The sequence below is a fragment of the Parus major genome, chromosome 12, assembly GCF_001522545.3.
Source record: "Parus major isolate Abel chromosome 12, Parus_major1.1, whole genome shotgun sequence".
Lineage (NCBI taxonomy): Eukaryota > Metazoa > Chordata > Aves > Passeriformes > Paridae > Parus > Parus major.
Genome location: NC_031781.1, coordinates 11,469,657 through 11,488,754, shown reverse-complemented (window position 1 = coordinate 11,488,754; position 19,098 = coordinate 11,469,657). Strand labels below are relative to the sequence as shown.

Sequence of the window (19,098 nt, the reverse complement as noted above, 5' to 3'; positions counted from 1 at the left end):
GCCCAAAGAAAAGCTGGACACATTGGGTGGTTCTGAGCACCATTTTACTGAAGGGCTGGACACCTGCTAGGACTTCATAACAAAAAGTTCACTTCATTTAAGAAAAAAGACAGTCTGTTTTTTGTCCCATTCCCTTCCAAAGAGTGGAATAATACTAACGCTGTCTTTTCACTAAACAATGCCATTCCAAAATATACAACATGAAGTGTGGAACAGCCCAGCTTCATATTAACATTAAATATTATTAGAACTTCAGAAACATTCTACACAAACAAATGAAATGGTAAAAAGTTCACTCAAGAACAAGATGGTCATTTGTAAAATCATCATACAAAGTTTGTTACTCGCCCTCCTATGAATTGCAGTTGCTGCTCCCCCGAAGTTGCTTGGGATGCCCAAACACCAGGGAATGCCACAGTGGAGCCCGTGGCTCTGGTCTCAGCCGGAGCAGGTTGGTCATGCCGTGGCGTGGAGACGGCTCTCATGGAGATGCTGGTTGGCAGAGACTAGCACAAGCGGCCGGGCAGTGCCCACCCAGAGCCTCTGTGTCACTCAGAGCAGCTGCCATGCCTCTGCTCAGGAAATGCTACTCCTCAGAAGTGCTGCACCAGGACCCAGGAGGAGGGAGAGCATCATATGGTGCTTTCCCCACCATAAACACCCACCCATACTTATTTTGTCCCAACCCAGGCCTGGCCAGTGCAGCAGAGCAGGGGCAGGAGGGGAGGTATTTCTGGGGGTAGCTTTGCAGCACCTCTTTTAAAACAGCAGCATGTGCCTGACTGTGTCTGTGGGAATCACCAGACACTCACAGGGGCTGCCTGTAGCCACAGGAACACAGGAACAGAACGGGCTAATTAAGACAATAAGGAGAGAGCCCCAGAGGGTAATAAGGCCTTTAAGGGACTCTCTGGGGAAGGTATTTTGGAGGCCATGTGAGCAACGCCAGATTGTGAGACCGATGAAGGATGGAAATGAAGGGTTGGGGGGGGTGCCTGCTCCAAAAAGACTCCCGCTCACCTGCACCACCAGTGCCTGTGTGCTGCTGCCAGGCAGGGCAGAGGAAGCTCTGTGGCCAGGCAGGGATGGAGGGAAGACAGTGCTGCAGAATGCCAGAGCCTCGGCTCCTCTGTTTGCACATCTCCTGCAGCAGACACAGAAGCTGCAGGCTGTTGGCTGTCCAGGTGCTGTCCATCTTTAGCTTTCCCTACTCCCAGCTTCTCACTTTTTCACCAGACTTCCTTGGTGTTCCTAAGCAAAGGGAGGGATCTGGCCTCAGCACCACGGCTTTGGAACAAACAGCTGCTGGCCAACCTGCAAGATCCAGCAGTGTCAGACCTACAGACAAGCTTCATTCCACACTCAGAGATGGCCTGGTGACAAAGGTCATCCTGGCCTCTCATGTCTTCTGCAACAAGATTCCTCTGAGGCACCTGGTACCCTCCTAATAACACCCAGCTCCAGGCAAAACAGGCTGCAGAGAGGGAAACCCTAGCATGGTGCTCTCTAGTGGAGTCCCAAATGTGATGGCTCAGGAGCATCCTGCCCTGCTGTGCCCACCACAGATTGTACCAGCCCACCCAGGTGGCAAAGCTGAGGGCTGCGCATCATCAGGAAGGTGCCAGATACCCCAAAACAGCTGTCCTCTCCATGGGCCATCTCAGCTCCTGGAAGGCCATCCCCATCTGAGCACAGGAGCAAAGAGGCCAGTGCCATTTTGAAGGGTGAAAAAGAAACTGTCACAAACCAACCATCCTGGCTGAGCAGCTGGTGCTCCACAGCTCGGCACCAACCCTGTCAACCGTGGCCAAAAAAAGGATTCTCCCACCGAAACCTGCCTTCTTGCCTGGGAAGCTGCCCAGCTCAAGTCACACTGCCCAGCTGGAGCTGAAAGACAAACCTGCTCTCCCTACCCAGGGATTCCTTGAGCCATGGCCAAAGGCCTGGCTCCTAGACAGGGCAGGGAACTTGGATCCAAAGGGGAAGAACTGCTGGGATGGCTGAACATGCTGGCAAGTTCTGGCCATGAACACAGTACAAGCCACAATTAAAAGGGCACAAACTCTGTGCTCAATTCCAAAACCCAGAGTCTCCCAGCCCCTCTTGCCACAGCTGGAGCTGGGGTGAAGTACTCCTGGTGCACCAGGGGGACCTGGAGGACAGGCTGCAAAACACAGGCAGGTGGGGAGCAGGACCATGGAGCCACATGAGCAGCCATCACCAATCTGTGCTGTCCTGCTTCAGATTCCCCTGCCATGTTCTCAGTGGGCAACTGGCTGAACTCCATGCAAGGAAGCACCAGGCAATGGGGGGAACCCCAGCCCTGTTAGTATAAACTGGTCTGAGAGCTGTCCTGTGAGATGAGCACTCCAGGGAGCACATCTCCTCCACACAATGAAATACCACTTGTGGGCTGCCAAGCAGGAGTAACAAAATAATCCTTCTTATTTTGCAAAAAAGTGCTTAAGAAATTCTGTATAAGGATTGCTGCAGCAGCTGGCTCAGGAGGATGCAAATAATTTAGAAGCAGCAGCAGCAACACACTACATGGCTTGCAGGGAAGAGGCTGAGGAGAAACTTCTACAGCCATCAGCAGTGGCAGATGGTGAAATGTGATCACAGTGGACATGAGCTTCAGAACATTTCTACCAATTAACATTGTGATTTCAACTGGTATCTGATGTCAGCTTCCCCTTCAGCTGCCTGCTGGACAAACTACTCTCCCCATGGACCTTGCTGACGGACATCTGAAGCATGCAGGAAGCTCAAGAACCTTGTCTGGTGGAGGGGAAGCATAAACTGCTTCTTGGCAGCTGAATAAAAGGAGAAATTATTTCCAAAAAATCAGTTGGAAGAACAGCCCTTTGACCACTAGTTGAATTGTTTCTAGAAGTGACAGTGGCACGAATCCATGCATTAAAAGCATTCCTAGGAGAGTCTCCAAAGCTCTCAGCTGTCACAGTGCCCAGAACAACACAGGCCAGGTTAGGCACTTGGTTGAATTCAAAGTGACTAATACAGAAACAGGTCTGAACAAGGTGCATACCACATGCTCAGCAGAGACCACAGTGCTCTGGGCAATGCATTTCTATGGGCCCTGCCAGTTACCGTTGCACAGATCCCTGGAAGTGTTACTCAGATGCCAGTGAACAACACAGGATGGAAGGGACATATGGGGGAGACCTTTGGTTAGATCAGGTTTTAGGTAGCTCTGGTTTGATCAAACCGTTCACCTTCCCTAACAGCAGAGAGCAGCATCCACACAGAGCCCTTCTGCAGCCTCGTGCACATCAGTGTTACATGTCCAGGACACCAGGACCAGCCACACCTGGGCATGAGTCGAAGGACAGTGGAGCCAAGCTGTGCCAGACTGAGGCACCCCCTCTGCCAGTATTGGCTGATGGGCAGCAGTTACTGGCATTGGCACAGAGGCTGTAAAGCCCCTCTGTTGTTACCTGCAACCCTTTCAGTCAAGCTCCCACAGCACCTGCAAGAGGAAGAAGAGACAACTGGAGGGCAGAGAATGGAGGTCCAGCACTGCCCTGTTGCTCAGGGCCCTGTGGTCTGTTAGAGATGCACAGGAGAGCTGACAGAGACGGGACTGGTGATGAGCAAGTCCCTGAGCATACAGCTATGCTCACTTTCCTGGCAGGAGTCTCAGTGACACAGAGGCATTTCCAAAGCTTGTCTCTCCTAGTGGAGAGCAGAAAACCTTTTGCTGGTGGTCTGGGAAGGACACAGGGCAAGCTGTCATCACCAAGCATGCACAGAACTTAGCTCAGTGCTGGGAAATGCATGGTAGCACTAAGGCTGGATGCTGTGCTGGATGTGTTAAGCAACAGTACAAGTCAAGTCCCTGACTGGCAGAGACCCAAACTGTAAAAGAAAAGAGGTGATGGAAAAGAGTGGGGAGGCAGACAGCAGTGCAGCTGGGGGATGACACACAGCAATGAGGAGGGATGTGGCCCGATAAGTTGGCCTCAGGTGCTCAGCTTCCCGCTCAGGCTGGTGGAAAAGCGACCTTGACCTGGATTCAGCCTCGTCGATGCACGTTGTTTTTCCCAGCGGAGGCCAAGTGCTCAGCTGGGATGTCTGTGCTGCATTAGGAGGCTCCAAAGACAGCTCTCAGTGCCCTTATAAGGGTTTGGGAACAGGGGAAGCTGCTGAGCAGCCTCACAGCAATACCACAGGCAGGAGTTCAGAGCCCTCATCGGGAAACAGCCCAAAAGAGAAACACCAGTGCAGGACTTCAAGACCTGGCATTTGAGAGCGTGGGAATGAGAAAGGTCTGAAGGAGTGGGAACAAAAGGAACAAAGCAATTTTTGGCCAGTTGACAGTGATGGAGAGTCCCTGTTCATCCAGCATCAGGTCAGGACAGGGAACTCTCTGCCAGGGCATTTTAAAACACAGAAGCAGAAGAAAATATTTCTTCCTCCTTGGCAGCCAAGCAGCGGCATTCATAGGTCAGTCTTAAACGCTGCAAGTTATGATCTCTGACAGCAACTCAGAACCCAAGTGTGGGGCTCAGAGCTTGCAATCATCCCCTGAATCATAAAATCACAGAAGGGTTTGGATTGGAAGGGTTGTTCCAACCAACCTGCCATGGGCAGGGACACTTTCCACTAAACTAGGTTACTCAGTGAAAGAGAACCTCCACCCTGCCCTATGTGAGTGAGAAGAGAACCCAGATGCACCTCAGAATGCTCAACTTCCCTGCCCTCTCACCCTGTCATGAACCTCCTCTCTTCTCTCCATACCACAGTTTTCCTTTCTGCCCTTGGGATCAGACATTGACCCCTTTCATAAACCACTGAAATCCAACCAGGTATTTGGGGGGTGGGGCTTAAATGTAAGGATCTGGGACTCCCAGCTGGGGAGCCCATCCCTTCAGCCAAAGTCCACAGAGATTACTAGGTCAGACAACTGGCATTTTGAGCTGGTGAGAGAATGAGTGGATTACACTACTGCTGCAGAGATCTGAGCATACAGCAGTATACGGAGCCAGGCCCGTGCCCAGCACAATGCCTCTTCCTTTCCCCAGGACACCAGGTTGTCCCTTGCAGGTGACAGCAGCAGCACTAACTGCTCCTACAAGGTGTTTCTCTTGGGTTTAGTAGATCCCTCTCTATGGAGCGCAGAGAGCACAGAGCCGTGTTCCCATCCCACAGCATGCCCATGGTGCAGGGAGGTGACAGCAACTATCTGCAGCAGTTCTGCAGTGCCTCCTGGGGATGGCAGAGCCTGCTCTCCTTCCACACAGAGCTCTCACACCTGCCACACACCTTCTCACACATCCCTGATAGCACAGCAAGGCTGCCACCCACCACAATATAGTGCCCATCTTCCCTCCTACTGTTTCATCTCCACAAACCATAGAAAGTGACTCTCTGTTTAAGTACTGGTATATGTCCTCCCAAATTTTTCACTTTTCTACTTTAACTCAAGCTCAGCTGTCCCACTGAGCTCTGTGACTGGCAGGATGTAGCAAATACATTCAAACACAGCCTGTGTCTCTGTTGTGGTTTAACTCCAGCCAAAACCAATAGTCTTCTCTACCAGCACCTGGAATCTGCTCCAGGAACACTCAGCAACAGCAAAGCAGTAACATGGTGGGCAGGACATTACACAGTTCCTGCTAACAATTCCAGCCCTTTGGCTCTAACAGTCACAGTTCATGATCCATAGTTGCACCTGGGGTATAGGAGAGCAGAGTAATGCTAGGTGCTGAGGAGGAATCCTCTTTGGAGGCAAATCCCTACCATGAGTTCAAAACTTCTGCTACCCACAAAGGGAGGAGGCCCCTAAAGACATCAGACAGACTTGCAGCCCTGTGACACTCCCCCACTGTTATGCAGAGGTAATACCGAAAACAGGATTAAAACTACCAGCTGGTAATTCTCCAAATTGTTTGGCATTCCGGAGACAAACAAGTGGCTACAACACTGCTGCCTCTGAGCTGCTCAAGGGAGCCCAGGACAAACTGTCACAACACTGAACCACAAAGGAATCCTGGCAACTTTCAACAAAAGACTAGCTGAAGGGGAGGAAGAACAAAAGCTATCAAACCCAATCCCAAAGGGATGGAGGAAGTGCATCTTCCCACAGTTCCTGGGCCATATGCACATATATGGATATATAGATATAGAGATAATAAAGTTATAAAATTTGATCAAAATAAAACCAGTAAATGTACAGCTTGAAAAAGAGCAATATCACAGTGCATCAATGTAATGAGAAAGTCCTGTGTCCTCCCCTGCACAAGAGCACAGCCTGCCACGTTCAGGGGAGCGTGGTGGGAAGTGAGCTCTCCAGCCTGCTTAGCTTGATGCTGGCTGGAGTGACGGTCCCACATTCCCAAACAGGGTTCTGGATTTCTGCAGCCAGTTCTGCACAGCAGTGGCAGACAGGCAGGAACAGCACAAGAGTGGGCGGCTCTGTCTGCAGGTTAGTTGGCATATTGGCACCAGAGACACAGAGTCACTCCTAAACCTCTCTGTGCTCTGGTGCCAGGCTTACATTTACTTACTTACAAAAAAACGTGACGAAGTGAAGAAACTCAGGGGACACTATGAGAATGGGACAAGGGCTGAATTTGGATCACAGGGGAGAGGTTGACCCTAAGAATCTTCTGTGCTCTCCTCCTCACTTCATCATCGGAGGAAGAGTTGCCCACCTTGATGGTCCGGAATTTCAGCAGGTTCAACGTGCTCTGAGCCTGTCGACTTTTCTTTCGGACAGGAACGGTATTTGCTTTTTTCCTCTGTGGTGCTTCTTTTGCCTCTGTAGCTCTTCTCTTCTTCTGCCCAGTGCTCTCCTGGTAAGTGCTGCGGTCCTTCCATGTTTTTCCCACCAGAGCTTCCTTAACTTTGATTTTCAAGGTCTTGGGCTGTGGTGCTGTGGTGCAGTCCTGGGATGAGCTGCCTGTGACTCTCCCGTTGAGAACTCCAGAGGCTTTGCAGGCATTGCTCTCCTGCAACACTCCACCCTTTGGTCCCTTCAGAAGGTTTAAAGCGCACATGGCAGAATCTGGTGCTTTCTTAACCAAACGCTTGTACCCCTTGCCTTCGGTTATTTTAGTGGTCTTGCCTGAAGAAAACTGCCTTGGTGGACTTGAAGTCTTAAGGAGTTTAAGGTCTGAGGGAGAGATCCCAAGATGCCCTTGTGTGTACTTGGACTCCAAACAGGATGTTGCGGTTTTCAGTGGCACCAGGGCTTCCAGGACCACCGACAGTCTCACAGCTGGATACACGTCAGGATACATGCTTGTAGGAAAGCCCACTGCTGCTGCCTTGGATGTGCCAGATCCTGTCTGCTTCAAGGAGCTCAAGAGGAGATTTGTGGAATCCCCTTTGGACACTGGTTGACTGGAGACTTTCAAAGAGCTCACTGGAATGCTGGTGGGCAAAGGGGCCACTTTTGCCACTGAGTTCCTGGCTGGACTCTGAGCGGGCTCAGTGGTGCTGGCACAGTTGCACTGTGTGTTTTCTTCTGTCTGACTCGGTGTGACTGCCGTGCACGAGCTATACCCGTACACATCCTTACTCCTCAGAATCGTGGGCTGGTAGCCCTCCTCCTTCAGGCCTTGGATGAAGGCCACCAGTTGGGTCTCTGTGTCCGAAAGGTCCTTGGACATCGGGTTGAAGACTCGGAGGGCTTCCTCCAGCACTTTCTGTCCTGCAGAGGAAATTCTTGACCAGGAATGGACAGCTTTTTCTTCCTCATTGTTCACTGCAATATTCATGGCATTAGGCAAGCAGGTGCTTCAAAAAGGTCCAAATTACTGGAAAAACAACCCTTGACACCTCAAAAGGAGAAAGAAGACAGTTAGCTTACAGCAACTGAAATTACCCAAGTTTCTAGTACGGGACCTGAAACCATTAAGCCCAGGCGTGGATGGTCACATTGGGTCAAGCCAAGATAGAAGTATCATCAAGAAAATCCTGTCACTCATTTATCTCTGAAATAAAACTAAAACATCTCTCACAAAAATATCCTCCAACCTAAACAAAGATTTCAGGAAATCCCATCCAATCCACCCCAGGATGAAGGACTCCAACAACTAAATCAGCAAAATCTGCAGCTCGTTTTCAGTTTGAGTTTGACCCACCCTAGCTTAGGATAACCAGATCTCATTTTCCCTGGGAAAAACTGAACCCTTCCCCTGTACACACCATCGAGCCATCTCAACACCAAGAAATGCCTAGCACTTCAACGGCATCCCAGCACCACCTTCAATTTCTCAGCTTAACTGATGCTGCTCAAAAATTGATTCTGAGTCCCTGCCAAAGCCACAGCTTCCTCCTGGAGACCTGGCAGCAGGGCTGGAGGCTGTTCCAGTTGTGCTTCATTGATGCTGAATGCTGTGGCAAGGCAGCACTGCTCCTTGCTGTTCCCTTGTTTGAACAACGGTCCACAACTTGCTGTCACAGCAAACTGGTGTTGATCCAAGGACACTTGCTGCCAAGTGAGGAAGAAACAGGAAATTCAAGCAGGGCGGTATGAAGGAAACACACATCACCAGGGCCAAGTGTACAAAGGCCTGAGGGACAACACTGGGATCACACTCAGGGCACTGCGCAGCTGCCTGCCCAGCATAAAAGCATCAATTATTGCTTTCAACAAAAAAATAGGCAGTCCAGGCAGGAATTTAGGATGCACCCAGGAGAACTCTGATCCTGGTGGCCTCACAGCTCCACAGCTGGGTGCTAGACCAACATGGCATAAAATCTTTAGTTTTATTGATACTTCTCAAAATAATAATAAAGATTCATTTTCCCCGCTCAGGGAAATGCCAGAGGTGTCAGAGTTTTGGAGAGGGCAGTGCACATGCAAGGAAGCTGTGATGGAGAAGTCAGCGCCTGAGCAGACAGAACAAGGAACTACTCATGTCCCATGTTCCCCCCAGAACTCTGGTCTCACCACAGCCTAGGAGCAGAGCCCGTGCTGCCACCAGCTGCACAAGCAGGGAAGAGACACAAGCCAAGAGCAGCCACAGAAGGGAAAGCACAGGTCAGTGGGGGAGTAAGAACCTCCACATGACAGACTAATCTCAGTCAAGTGCTCTGCAGACGTCATGGCCAAAGAGGGATTTGGAGGAGGATAATGCAGTTGTTCAGAGGCAGGCGGGGGATCTCCCACGAAGGAGGGGAGGCAGGCAGGGAAGCGATTCCCACAAGAGCCCCAGCCAGCGTCACCAGCCAGCAGTGAGAGTCACCACCTGCAAAGTGACCAAGCAGTGCCAGACATAGGAACGCGAGAGAGGGTGTAATGTTAATTCTGATCTAGTAGTGAGGCAGAGACCAACGAAGAAGCACAAGTAACGACATGTGCTCAACAGGCTGCAAAATGGATCATCTTCAGGCTGCAGCAAGCCCAGGAGCAGCTGGGTCATCTGAAAAGGTTGATGTTCTGGCTGTGTAATTTCATGGGGACAGGACTTTCCAACATCCATCCACTTGGTCCTGTTTGGTGCAGTATCAGCTGTATTGGAGGAAAGGCAGCCACGAGCAGACGGACCCCCGGTTAGTCTGTCCTCCCGACAGCAGGTTCCCTCACGTGGCACACTACTGGGGGGCCGGGGGGCTACGGGAGCACAGCACTCCCGGCACGGGGCAAGCACAGCACCGGAAGGGCGATGCTGGCACGGTTTAGAGGCCCGGCTGTCCGAGCACGGAAAGAGCTCTCCGAGTGCACCGCAGAGGGAAGCGGCTGCCGACAGGGCCGAGATGCGGAGCTAGAGCAGCCTGTAGAGCTGGAGGCCGGTGCGCAGTCCCAAGGAGGGCTCGACGTGCCGCCAGGTCCTCGCTCAACCTCTCCTTTTGGCCCGTCCCTCGGCGCAGGCGATGGCCCTTCCCGAGCGCCCGTCCCTCGCTCCCGCTGCACCCTCCCCAAGGCTCGGCCCGCCGGCCGGAGGGACCCCGGGCTGGACAGGCCGCCTGGGCTCTCCCTGCGGGGCTACGGGAGGTGATTGGTGCAGACAGGGGGTGCGGCACCCGCGCTTGGCCCGCGCCGGCTCCCGAGACCGGGGGGGCGGGGGCCGGGGCGGGGCCCTCAGCGCCACGGCTCCGCCTCCAGCGCACCAAGGCCGCCGCAGCGGGCGGCTCGGCAGCGCCCTCGCCCGGGAGCCGGCGTGGGACCCGGGCCCGCCGGCCCCAACCTACCGGCTGCCGCCAGACCCGCGCCCGCCGCTGCGCCGCACCCGCCGCTCCAACATGGCCGCCCGCGGGGCGCCGGAAGCGCCGCCCGCTTCCCCTTCCGGTCCCTTTCCGCGGGCCACGGCCACGCCCACAGTCACGAAGCGTATTCGGTCACGCCCCCCGCCCCTCCCCCGCCGTGTCCGTGGCAACGGCGGCGCGGGTCGTCCCCGGGCCGGCAGGGGGCGCCGCCGGCGGAAGCGGAGGGGGCGGAAGCGGCGCCGTCACCAGGTAACGGGGTCGGTGTCGGGGCGATGAGCGGCGGGGCCGGGCGACGGCGGCGCCTGGTTCTGCACGTGGACCTCAACAACACGGTGGTGGTGGCAGACACGGTGACGGGGCAGGCTCCGCGAGCGGCGCTCAACACCTTTCTCAGCACCGTCACCTGGGGCCGCGCCGGGGCCGCCGGTGAGCGCCGGGGCCAGGGTACGGGGGACGCGGTGTGGCGGTGGCGGGGGCTGAGCACGTTCCTCTCTTCTAGGCGAGTGGGAGTGGGTGAGCGACCGCCCGTCCCTGCGCCCCCCGTGCCCCGGCGCCCTCAGCTACTACAGCCGCCACGGCCGGGACCCCGCGTTCACCGAGGCCGGCCCGGGCCGGCACTTCCGCGACCTCCACGCCCGCCACCTGCGGCTGCTGGAGTGGCCGGGCCGGCCGCAAGACGCCTTGTCGGTGCCAGGGGAGCCTGGCAAACGCTACCACCTGATCCTGCCCTCCTTCTTCCACCTCCTGGACACGCTGCACCGCGATGGCAGGGCCTTCGCCATTGTCTTCAGGACCTTCGGCACCGACCTGCCCCGCGTCCTGCAGGCCGTCAGCAGCGCTCTGGACGGGCAGCACCCCCAGTTCCCTGCCCTGCGGGACGTGGCGGTGAGTGGCACCCTGAGTGTCCGTCGTGATGGGGAAGGGCAGCCAGATGGTCCCACGGAGCCCCCCTCACATCAAACTGCTCTCCAACTGCTTGACCAGACTGCTTTTAAAAGCATCGAGTTCTCTGGATGGAGCTGTTAGCTGTGGGGGAACACGTGTGTGCAGATCCTATGTGGAATGGTCTCCTCCTGGAGGATCCCGTGTTGGACAGAGCATGTCTTCTCCCAAGGAGGGGCTGCTGCAGCAGAACAGGGCTCCCTGGCCCAGAGCCGATCACAGCTGCAGTTTCCTCCCACTGGCAGTACACTGGGCAGGAGCGCTGGGAATGAGCTTTAGAAGATGCTTTAGTTATTCTTTGGAGTATTTCCAGGTAGCAGGGATTGAAATGGGGGCAATATGCAGCTAGGAGGTCATTCCTTTCCATCCCTAGGGAGGGGATGATTTTTGTTTGAATGCATTCCATGTCTCCTCTTGTCATCTTCCCAGCACCATCTTCCCACACTGTGGTGGTGGGGAGTCTCCACCCTGCTGCTTGATCTGCCAGTGTGTGAAATAACCTGTCTGCTTTGGAAACTTTTCCTTCCCCATTTTCTGTGATCCTGCAGCTCCCTGTGGACCTTACCCCTGGCCAGATACGCTGCAGCAAGCGAGAGGTGGTGCTAACACGGGGTGCAGAGCGTCTGGCCACACGGGAAGACAGAAGAAAGCTTTACAACTATTTCAGCTCCTTTGAGGGAATTGGAGGCTTCCAAGACCACTTTGACTGGTGAGAAAAGAGGTCATCAAGGAAGTAGATTGGGCATTATCTTCTTTCCTGCGATTCTCTTAGTTTGTGGGATAGCTCATAGTTTTGAGGCCTTGTTGTTGGGGTCCGTTTCAGTTAGGCAGTCCCCATATTGCCTGTGGGCAGCCTGATGGGACTCTCACACTCTACTTGAGGTCCCCATCCCCTGGTGTACCTCCTGCTTTTCTCCAAAGACTCCCTGATTTGTCACGTTGGTGCAAAATGCCTCATTCCTAGGAGACCATGGGCAGCAGCACAGGGCATCCTCTGTCCTGCATCCCTGGCTCAGAGGGTGCCCTGGGCCTGCAGTAGTCTGCCATTATCCGGGAGCTGTTACCGTCTCCCTCCCCTGACTGTTTCTTCTCCTGCTTACTGTTTCAGGTGGGCCAGAAATCAGTTCTCTTCCCAGGGTGGGAAGCCCCTGTGGATAGACCCTCATGATCCTGACATTCACCACATCTTCATTGACGACAACATCCGGCTGGATGATGGAGACACCATTGTTCACCCCCAGGTAGGTGGCTGAAGGCCCAGGAGCCGGCACTAGGGGTGTCCCTGCAAGCTCAGACATATTTTGTCCCCTTTGCATGAGGCTACAAAGGGAGATCAAGGCATAGTCCTGGTATCACTACATCCTGTGCCACCAGTGTCAGTGATGCACAGGGAGGGTGAGATCAGCTATCAGCAATGCACAGCAGGTGCTGGCTGCCTCTGCTCCCCACTGAGTCAGCCCCGTGCCTGGAGGCAGCAGCAATGATACCAGGGCTGCCAGCCCTGTCACCCATCTGAATGAAAGGGCAGTGTTAGTGGGGAACACACTTGGCCAACAGAATGTTTATGCAGACAGAACTGTGACTGGCTGTTGGACAGCTGTCAATGCTGAAACAAGAGCTGCAAGTCCATGAGTGAGCCTCAACCCTTGCCTGTTTCCATCCATATGGAAACAGTGCAGGGGGAAAACGCAGCAGCCAGTGAATTGTCTGCAGTGTTTGCCTGGGACTGGCAAGGGGTGGGATGCTCATTGGATATTCCCTTCCATACAAGCTCTCACAACTTGCACATTTGTAGCTGGTGGCAGGAATTGTTACTGCCTGGACAGACTTGTCAGGAATAGGTGGCTTTGGTCTGTGCCATGCCTGGTTGAGGGGAGCCTCTGCAATGACTGCTGCATACAGATTTGCAGCAGTTGGAGCGTGGCTCACACAGCTTCACTTGCTGCGTTTCAGCCTCAGGCTATCTGTCTGATCAAGGAGTTCCTCCTTTGGCATTGGTAGCCTGCGCAGCTGGTCGGTCAGGCTGCTCTGCTAATCTCATGGCAGCCATGCAGCCAGCCTTGGGGCTGCTCCCACGCTGGATCACACAGGTAGGATCCAGTTATAGTAGCAGCAGACATCACGGGAGTCTGGGCAGCAGCCAAGCATCTTCCTGGCAGGGCTCATCGTCACTGCTGGGACCTTGCTGTCCTGCAGCCAGGATCAGTAGGTGGAATGCCATTATTCCCTCCTCTTGCACCACCAGTTCTGCAGGGCTGTCCCCATGTCAGTGATGGTGACAGAGCAGCATTAGGAGTGAAACAGATTGCCACCTGGCTTTAAGCAGGCCATGGCAAAGATCAGAAGGTGAAGGCCCTGTTCTGTCCTGTGGGAGCTAAAGGAAAAGCTATTGGCAGATGTTTGCCTGGACTCAGCTGCTCCACAGAGTTGTTTTCTTCCAGATGCATGGTGTGGCCTGTTTCCCTAAGGAAACACGAGGCACATGTGTGACATGCTGGTTCAGAGTCAAAGGCGCTTTCTGGGAGAGGGGAAAATCTCAAGAAACTTCACCTTCTGCTGTTGCAGTGGAGATAGGATCACCCTGCCCCCTGTCTCCAGCACACAGCCAGCATGGAGGCACCTGGCCAAGGGGAGGGCAGGGCACACCATGGGGCATGTATATTGCTGCCAGGCTCTGATCTCTCTGCAGGTGTTCTTGGAGCAGGGCAGCAGCAGTCCCAGGAGTGTGCCCACCTCGGAGCTGTACAACATTTGCCTGGTGCAAACCAATCTGCTGGAGGCCATTGCTGATGAGGACTATTTCCTGCGCTGTGTGAGGAGGTGTGAGGAGAACTACGACCACTACCTGGCCTGCATGAAGAAGGACACCCCAAGCCAGCAGTGGGATGGACAGTGATATCACCTCATGGGGCAGAGTGGCTCCAGACTGTGACACCACCCGCTTCCTGCTGCATGCAGGCAAAGTCCCAGGCGGGCTCCTGCTTCAAGCTGTTACCTCTCCAATGTGCAATGTGGGTGTTCAGTCCTATCAGGAGCTTCCATGAGCAAACACAAGCGTCCTGGGAGCTTGTGTGATGGGATTCTTGGAGGAAATGGTTTTCCATTCTTTGGCAGTGTTGCCCATGGTGCCCGCTTCTGCATGAGGGCTGGGGCTCACCATACCCCAGCAGTTGCCAGGCAGGCCCCTTCCACCAAACTGTGATGCAGGCAGCCTCACAGTGTTCGCAACTCCCTTCCCGCTCCTGCAGTGATGGCTGGTGCAAAGCAGGTGCCAAGATGAGTGCAGTGTTATCAGCAGCATCCCCAGGTGGCATTTGTGGTGCGGTGTTCTCGGCGGATGCCTTGTCACTTCTGTCTGTTTTTAAAGCAAATCTTTTTAGATCATTTCTGTGTGAGTTTCCTGCCTGCCCTTGGCTCTGCCTGTGCTGGTGGGTGGGAAGCGCCTTTCCCAGCGTGTTCATTTGCCTGGCTCAGCCAAGTGGGGACAAAAGTGTTGGTGGAGGGTTTTAGACCCATGTGCACCTTTCCTGACGCTGCTGAGAGACCCCACCAAGGTCGTGCTCAGAATAGGGCTGAGCTCATGTTCTGTCCCTGCAGTGGTGACAGCATAGGGGTTCTCTCCAGGATAGGACGGTGGGTTCCCGACTCCTTGAGCCCAGCACTGTGTGGCTCTGGCACCGGCAGTGTGCAGCAAGGGAGGGCAGAGCCAGGGTCTCTCCAGCCCCTCTCTCTGCGATGGTTCCTTCCCGTCCAGGTGAACGCGGCAGGGGCACGGCGGGCCGGTGGTACCGGGAGGGCCGGCCGGAGGGGAGCGGGGCACGGCAGGGGGGCCGGGGCGGACGCGGCACCGCCCCCATCGGCAGCGGGCGGGCCCGGGGCGGGCGGAGGCGCGGAGCGGCGGGGAGAACGGCGGAACGGGCGAAGAGGTGAGCGCGGTTCTGGTCCCGGTCCCCGTCCCGCTCCCGGCGGCGGTGCGGAGCGGAGCGGCCAGTCCGGGCGCGGCGGAGCGGCCGTCCGGGGTTGCGGGCGGGAGTCCGGGGAGCGTTGGGGGCGCGGGCGTTGCAGCGGGAGCCCGGGGGACTCCGGTGCCTGCGAGCTGTGGGCGGGAGCCCTGTGGGTGCGGGCTGCGGGGCAGTGCGCCGGAGCGCCGGGGGCTGCGGGCGGGAGTGCGGACAGCGGCAGGGGTAAGGTCGGTGCGCCGAGCAGGAACCTGGCGGGGTCTGAATTGCGAAGGGGAAGCCTCTGCGGGGTACGGACCCCGGGGATGCGGATAAGAGAGCCTCGGGCGGGCGAGAGTCCCAGTGAGTGGTGTTGTGTACCAACAGCACCGGTTAGCGGGAGCCCGGGGTGCGGGAACCTCGGGAAGCAAGAGCACCGGTACGTGCAGGCAGAGAGCCCCAGGGAGTGGGAGCCCGGAGGGGGCGGACAGGGAGCCGTGGGGCGCAATCGGGAGCCCAGAGGGGGTCGGCAGGCAACCCCGGGATGCAGTGCGGAGCCCCGCGGAGCAGGAGCTGTCGCACCGCCAAGGGGAGCTGGCTAGCTGGGACTGGCAGAGCAGTGGGTGCCTGGGCGCTGACTCGGATGCTCTCCCCGCAGGAGGCCGTGGGCCGGACCAGTGGCCAGCCGGGCCGGATGGGCGGCACGGCCGGGCCAGAGCCCGGAGACCCCCGGGGCGGCTGAGCTGGCCCATGGCGGCGGGCGCGGGCGCCTTCGCGTGGGCCACCTTCCCCGCTATGCCCACGCGGCGCGTGTACTGCAGCGCCGCGCACCGCGACGGGCAGCTCTTCGTGCTGGGCGGCTGCGGGGGCGGCGGGCGAGCCCTGGGAACTGCTGAGGTGCTCGACGTCCCATCCCAGCGCTGGACCACGCTCCCACCACTGCCCACGCCGCGGGCTGGCGCTGCCGCCCTTGCCCTGGGCAAGCAGATCTTGGTGGTGGGCGGTGTGGATGCGGCGCAGAGCCCACTCGCCTCTGTTGAGGTCTACCACGTGGATGAGGGCAAGTGGGAGAAGAAGGCGGCATTGGCTCAGCCCTCCATGGGCATCTCAGCTGTGCAGAGAGGTGAGGGATAGGAACATGTTGTGACTCTTGCCCAAAGTTTGCTGAGCATCCTTGGAGTCTTGGTACAACGCAGCATGCCAGGAGCCAGGATTGGTCCCTGTATGTAGTACCCATGTCTACACCCTGGACAGGGATGCTGTGGCATGGACCAGGCTGCAGTGTGGTGGGCAGGGCAGAGGAGATGTCAGGACAGTGGTGGGAGCGGGCATGGGTGCCGGCCGCACTGGAGGCAAGAGCAGGATTTGGCAGTATGGCTGTGTTGCCATGGTGTCTCCAGGGAGATGATACTGCCGAGAATAATTAGAGAGGATGGCCTTGTGCTCTTCTCTGTGCCTGATGGATGGGATGGAGAGGGGGGTGAGAGGGTCCCACTGCAGTCAGGGCATTGCCAGACACAGGCTTGACTGTACTTATTGTCCCCTTGGCTGCCTTGGAGCAGTGTCTGGCTGTAGGGCTCAGCAGTACCCATGCTGCCTGCCCTGGAGGGCATGGGGGTACTCCCAGCCCTTCGTTGCTGCCCACAGATCCCCCTGCCTCACTGCTGCCTCTTTTCCAGATGGGGCTGTCTACGCGCTGGGGGGAATGGGTGCGGACACCTCTCCCCAGGCACTGGTCCGTGTCTATGAGCCAGCAAAGGACCATTGGCAACCCCTACCCTCCATGCCTACCCCGTGTTATGGGGCCTCTGCCTTCCTGCAGGGAAACAAGATCTTCGTCCTGGGTAGGTGCTCCTGGGGCAAACCAAGCATCCCCTGTGCCTCTGCCCTCTCCTTCCTCTGATCCCAGGCCAGAGAATGACCTGGTGCACCCCAGGGTGGCTCCATGCTGCCCAGCACTGCAGCCAGTGGGCCCCATCCTGCTTGCTGAGCACACCAGTAGTGCCAGGTTGGGACACTGGCAGCTACGTCTCCTCTGTGCATAGGAGGCCGGCAAGGCAAGCTGCCTGTCACCGCCTTCGAGGCCTTTGACCTGGAGACAAGGAGCTGGACACGCTACCCCAGTGTGCCCAGCCGCCGCGCCTTCGCTGCCTGTGCCATGGCTGATGGGGTTGTCTTCAGCCTGGGTGGGCTGCAGCAGCCAGGGCCCCACAACTTCTATTCCCGTCCCCATTTTGTCAACACCGTGGAGATGTTTGATCCTGCGCAGGGTGAGCTCCATGTCTCTGGGTGAGGTGGGAGCATCTTCTGTGGGTCCAGGATGACTCTGGGTTGGAAATGGGTGTCTGTGCCTGAGGGACATGATTATCTGGGCTCTAAACATCAGCCCCTTGCACCCATGGTGAATCCTGCCCTGTGCTCCCTGGTCCCAGGGAGTGATTAACCTGGGGATGTTCTGGCCTTGGTAGAAGGGGAAACCTCAGTGGGTGATGCTCACTCTCTTATACCCAGGTGTGTGGAGAAAGCCAAGCCGCACCATCCGTATGAAAGAGAAGAGAGCCGACTTCGTGGCTGGGTGCTTGGGAGGAAGAGTGGTGGCCGTGGGTGGCCTTGGTAATGCTGGGGGTAGGCGTGTGGCCATGTTCCCATCCCCATTCATTGTGGCACACCAGTGATCTGCAGGGCAGCAGGGAGGTCGGCTGTGCAAAGCCAGGGGGTTACTGCAACACTGTCTGCAGCAACATCTCTCTGTGCCCTCACAAGTGCTGGGGAGACCCTACTGCCCTGTCCCACTGGCTGACCCACTGTACCCCTTGCTCCTTTCACCCCCCAGTCAGGCTTTTCCCAGCTCATGTGCAGCATGATGGGCTCACACAGCCAATGGTGGCTCAGCTCTGCTGTGCAGGGTTGCAGTGCTGCATCCCTCTCCCGAGAGATCTGGGGAAAGGTTAGTGCCGTCACTCAGCAGAGGGGATACAGCAGGAAGGGCTGCCTGGGGAGCCTGGTGCCAGCCACAGCACCATCAGCCCTGCAGTGAGGGCTGCCAGACCCCCAGGATTGCTGTGGGAATAGGGAATGGTGCTGGCTGCTTCCCTGCAGTATGGTGTTGCTCCTGAGTCCTGCCGCAACTGGAGCTGCCCTCCCTTATCCCTGCAGAATCCTGGCATGGGGAGAGCGAGGAGTGTTTGAGGGGGCAGAGCCCACAGGTGTGGCATTAGTGCCAGCAGCCATCCCTATGGGGACTCTGCTAATCCTTTTGTGCCCCCACTAACTGTCTCTGGGCTCTCAAAGCCTGTGCAGCTCAGGGCTCCTGTTGAGGCATCAAAGGGGTGTGGAGGGGGAAAGGCAAAGCCTGGAGTGGGGGGTGGGGAGCTGAACAGTGGCTGATGTTGTTGTGTCTTCCACAGGGAACCAGTCCTGCCCACTGGACTCAGTGGAAGGGTTCAGCCTGTCACAGAAGAAGTGGGAGCCGCTGCCCCCTATGCCCACTGGCCGCTGCTCCTGCTCCAGCTGCCCAGCGCCCAGCCTGCTCTTCATCATCGGCGGTGTGGCCCAGGGTCCCAGTGGCGCTGTCGAGGCTCTGTGCCTGCGTGATGTGCCCTGAGTAGGACCCCACGGACGAGCCCTGGGCAAGCACCAAGTGCCTGAAGACAGGGACAGGGTGTGTGAGCATCCATGTGTGGAGCCAGGGTGACCTGGCTCCAAAAAACCTCTGTTCCATGATGCCAGGCATCAGAGCAGCTGAGGTTTTGGGAACTCCCAACTCCTGCAGCGCTGTGGCAATGAAGCCCAGGGCAAACTCCTGCCTGGTGGGATGGCCATCGCCAGCAGTGTGGAGGGAGTAGCGGTGGCAGGACTGCCGCTGGCCTCACTGCCCTGTCCGGCCCCATCTGTGCCACGGCGTATCCGTGCCGTGTGTGTAGCAGTGAGTGCTGTGTCGTCGTAGACCCAGTCGATGTCTCATGTAGCACAGAGGTGGCCTGTAGCTCAGTGCCTGGGAGGTGATGTAGCACCTCAAATAAATGAATCATGTGGAATTTTA

General features: G+C 56.5%; 3 protein-coding genes across 9 annotated transcripts; 2 read left to right on the top strand and 1 right to left on the bottom strand.

Moving 5' to 3' along the window:
* Positions 1-27: 27 nt before the first annotated feature.
* Positions 28-10,222, bottom strand: CCDC71 (coiled-coil domain containing 71). 3 transcript variants are annotated; one of them, XM_015641314.2, is made up of 2 exons: positions 10,162-10,222; positions 28-7,803 (listed from the first exon to the last, which is right to left on the bottom strand). In XM_015641314.2, the coding sequence occupies exon 2, from the start codon at positions 7,740-7,742 to the stop codon at positions 6,558-6,560; it is 1,185 nt and encodes a 394-aa protein (XP_015496800.1). In that variant the 5' UTR covers positions 7,743-7,803; positions 10,162-10,222; the 3' UTR covers positions 28-6,557. The 3 variants fall into 3 exon arrangements, with proteins under 3 accessions (XP_015496800.1, XP_015496801.1, XP_033373241.1); XM_015641315.3 differs by lacking the exon at positions 10,162-10,222 and having other exon boundaries at positions 28-1,251; positions 6,675-10,059; XM_033517350.1 differs by lacking the exon at positions 10,162-10,222 and adding an exon at positions 8,173-10,059.
* Positions 10,223-10,431: 209 nt separating this feature from the next.
* Positions 10,432-14,502, top strand: LOC107210509. 2 transcript variants are annotated; one of them, XM_015641427.1, is made up of 5 exons: positions 10,432-10,602; positions 10,676-11,061; positions 11,667-11,827; positions 12,227-12,359; positions 13,808-14,502. In XM_015641427.1, the coding sequence occupies exons 1-5, from the start codon at positions 10,449-10,451 to the stop codon at positions 14,012-14,014; spliced, it is 1,041 nt and encodes a 346-aa protein (XP_015496913.1). In that variant the 5' UTR covers positions 10,432-10,448; the 3' UTR covers positions 14,015-14,502. The 2 variants fall into 2 exon arrangements, with proteins under 2 accessions (XP_015496913.1, XP_015496911.1); XM_015641425.1 differs by having other exon boundaries at positions 13,790-14,502.
* A 53-nt stretch (positions 14,503-14,555) lies between these two features.
* KLHDC8B (kelch domain containing 8B) lies at positions 14,556-19,098 on the top strand. 4 transcript variants are annotated; one of them, XM_015641421.2, is made up of 6 exons: positions 14,610-14,872; positions 15,715-16,179; positions 16,736-16,900; positions 17,102-17,326; positions 17,568-17,669; positions 18,464-19,098. In XM_015641421.2, exons 1-6 carry the CDS (start codon positions 14,854-14,856, stop codon positions 18,658-18,660), a joined length of 1,173 nt encoding a protein of 390 aa, XP_015496907.1. In that variant the 5' UTR covers positions 14,610-14,853; the 3' UTR covers positions 18,661-19,098. The 4 variants fall into 4 exon arrangements, with proteins under 4 accessions (XP_015496910.1, XP_015496907.1, XP_015496906.1 ...); XM_015641420.2 differs by having other exon boundaries at positions 17,568-17,681; XM_015641422.2 differs by lacking the exon at positions 14,610-14,872 and adding an exon at positions 15,012-15,044 and having other exon boundaries at positions 17,568-17,681.

Excerpts from the sequence above, each read along its gene's own strand:
- LOC107210509 (XM_015641425.1), top strand. The coding sequence starts at position 10,449 with ATGAGCGGCGGGGCCGGGCGACGGCGGCGCCTGGTTCTGCACGTGGAC. Across the intron at positions 11,062-11,666 it reads CTGCCCTGCGGGACGTGGCG|CTCCCTGTGGACCTTACCCC; the intron begins GTGAGTGGCACC and ends GTGATCCTGCAG. Across the intron at positions 11,828-12,226 it reads TTCCAAGACCACTTTGACTG|GTGGGCCAGAAATCAGTTCT; the intron begins GTGAGAAAAGAG and ends TTACTGTTTCAG.
- KLHDC8B (XM_015641420.2), top strand. Across the intron at positions 16,901-17,101 it reads AAACAAGATCTTCGTCCTGG|GAGGCCGGCAAGGCAAGCTG; the intron begins GTAGGTGCTCCT and ends CTCTGTGCATAG. Across the intron at positions 17,327-17,567 it reads GATGTTTGATCCTGCGCAGG|GTGTGTGGAGAAAGCCAAGC; the intron begins GTGAGCTCCATG and ends TCTTATACCCAG.
- CCDC71 (XM_015641314.2), bottom strand. The coding sequence starts at position 7,742 with ATGAATATTGCAGTGAACAATGAGGAAGAAAAAGCTGTCCATTCCTGG.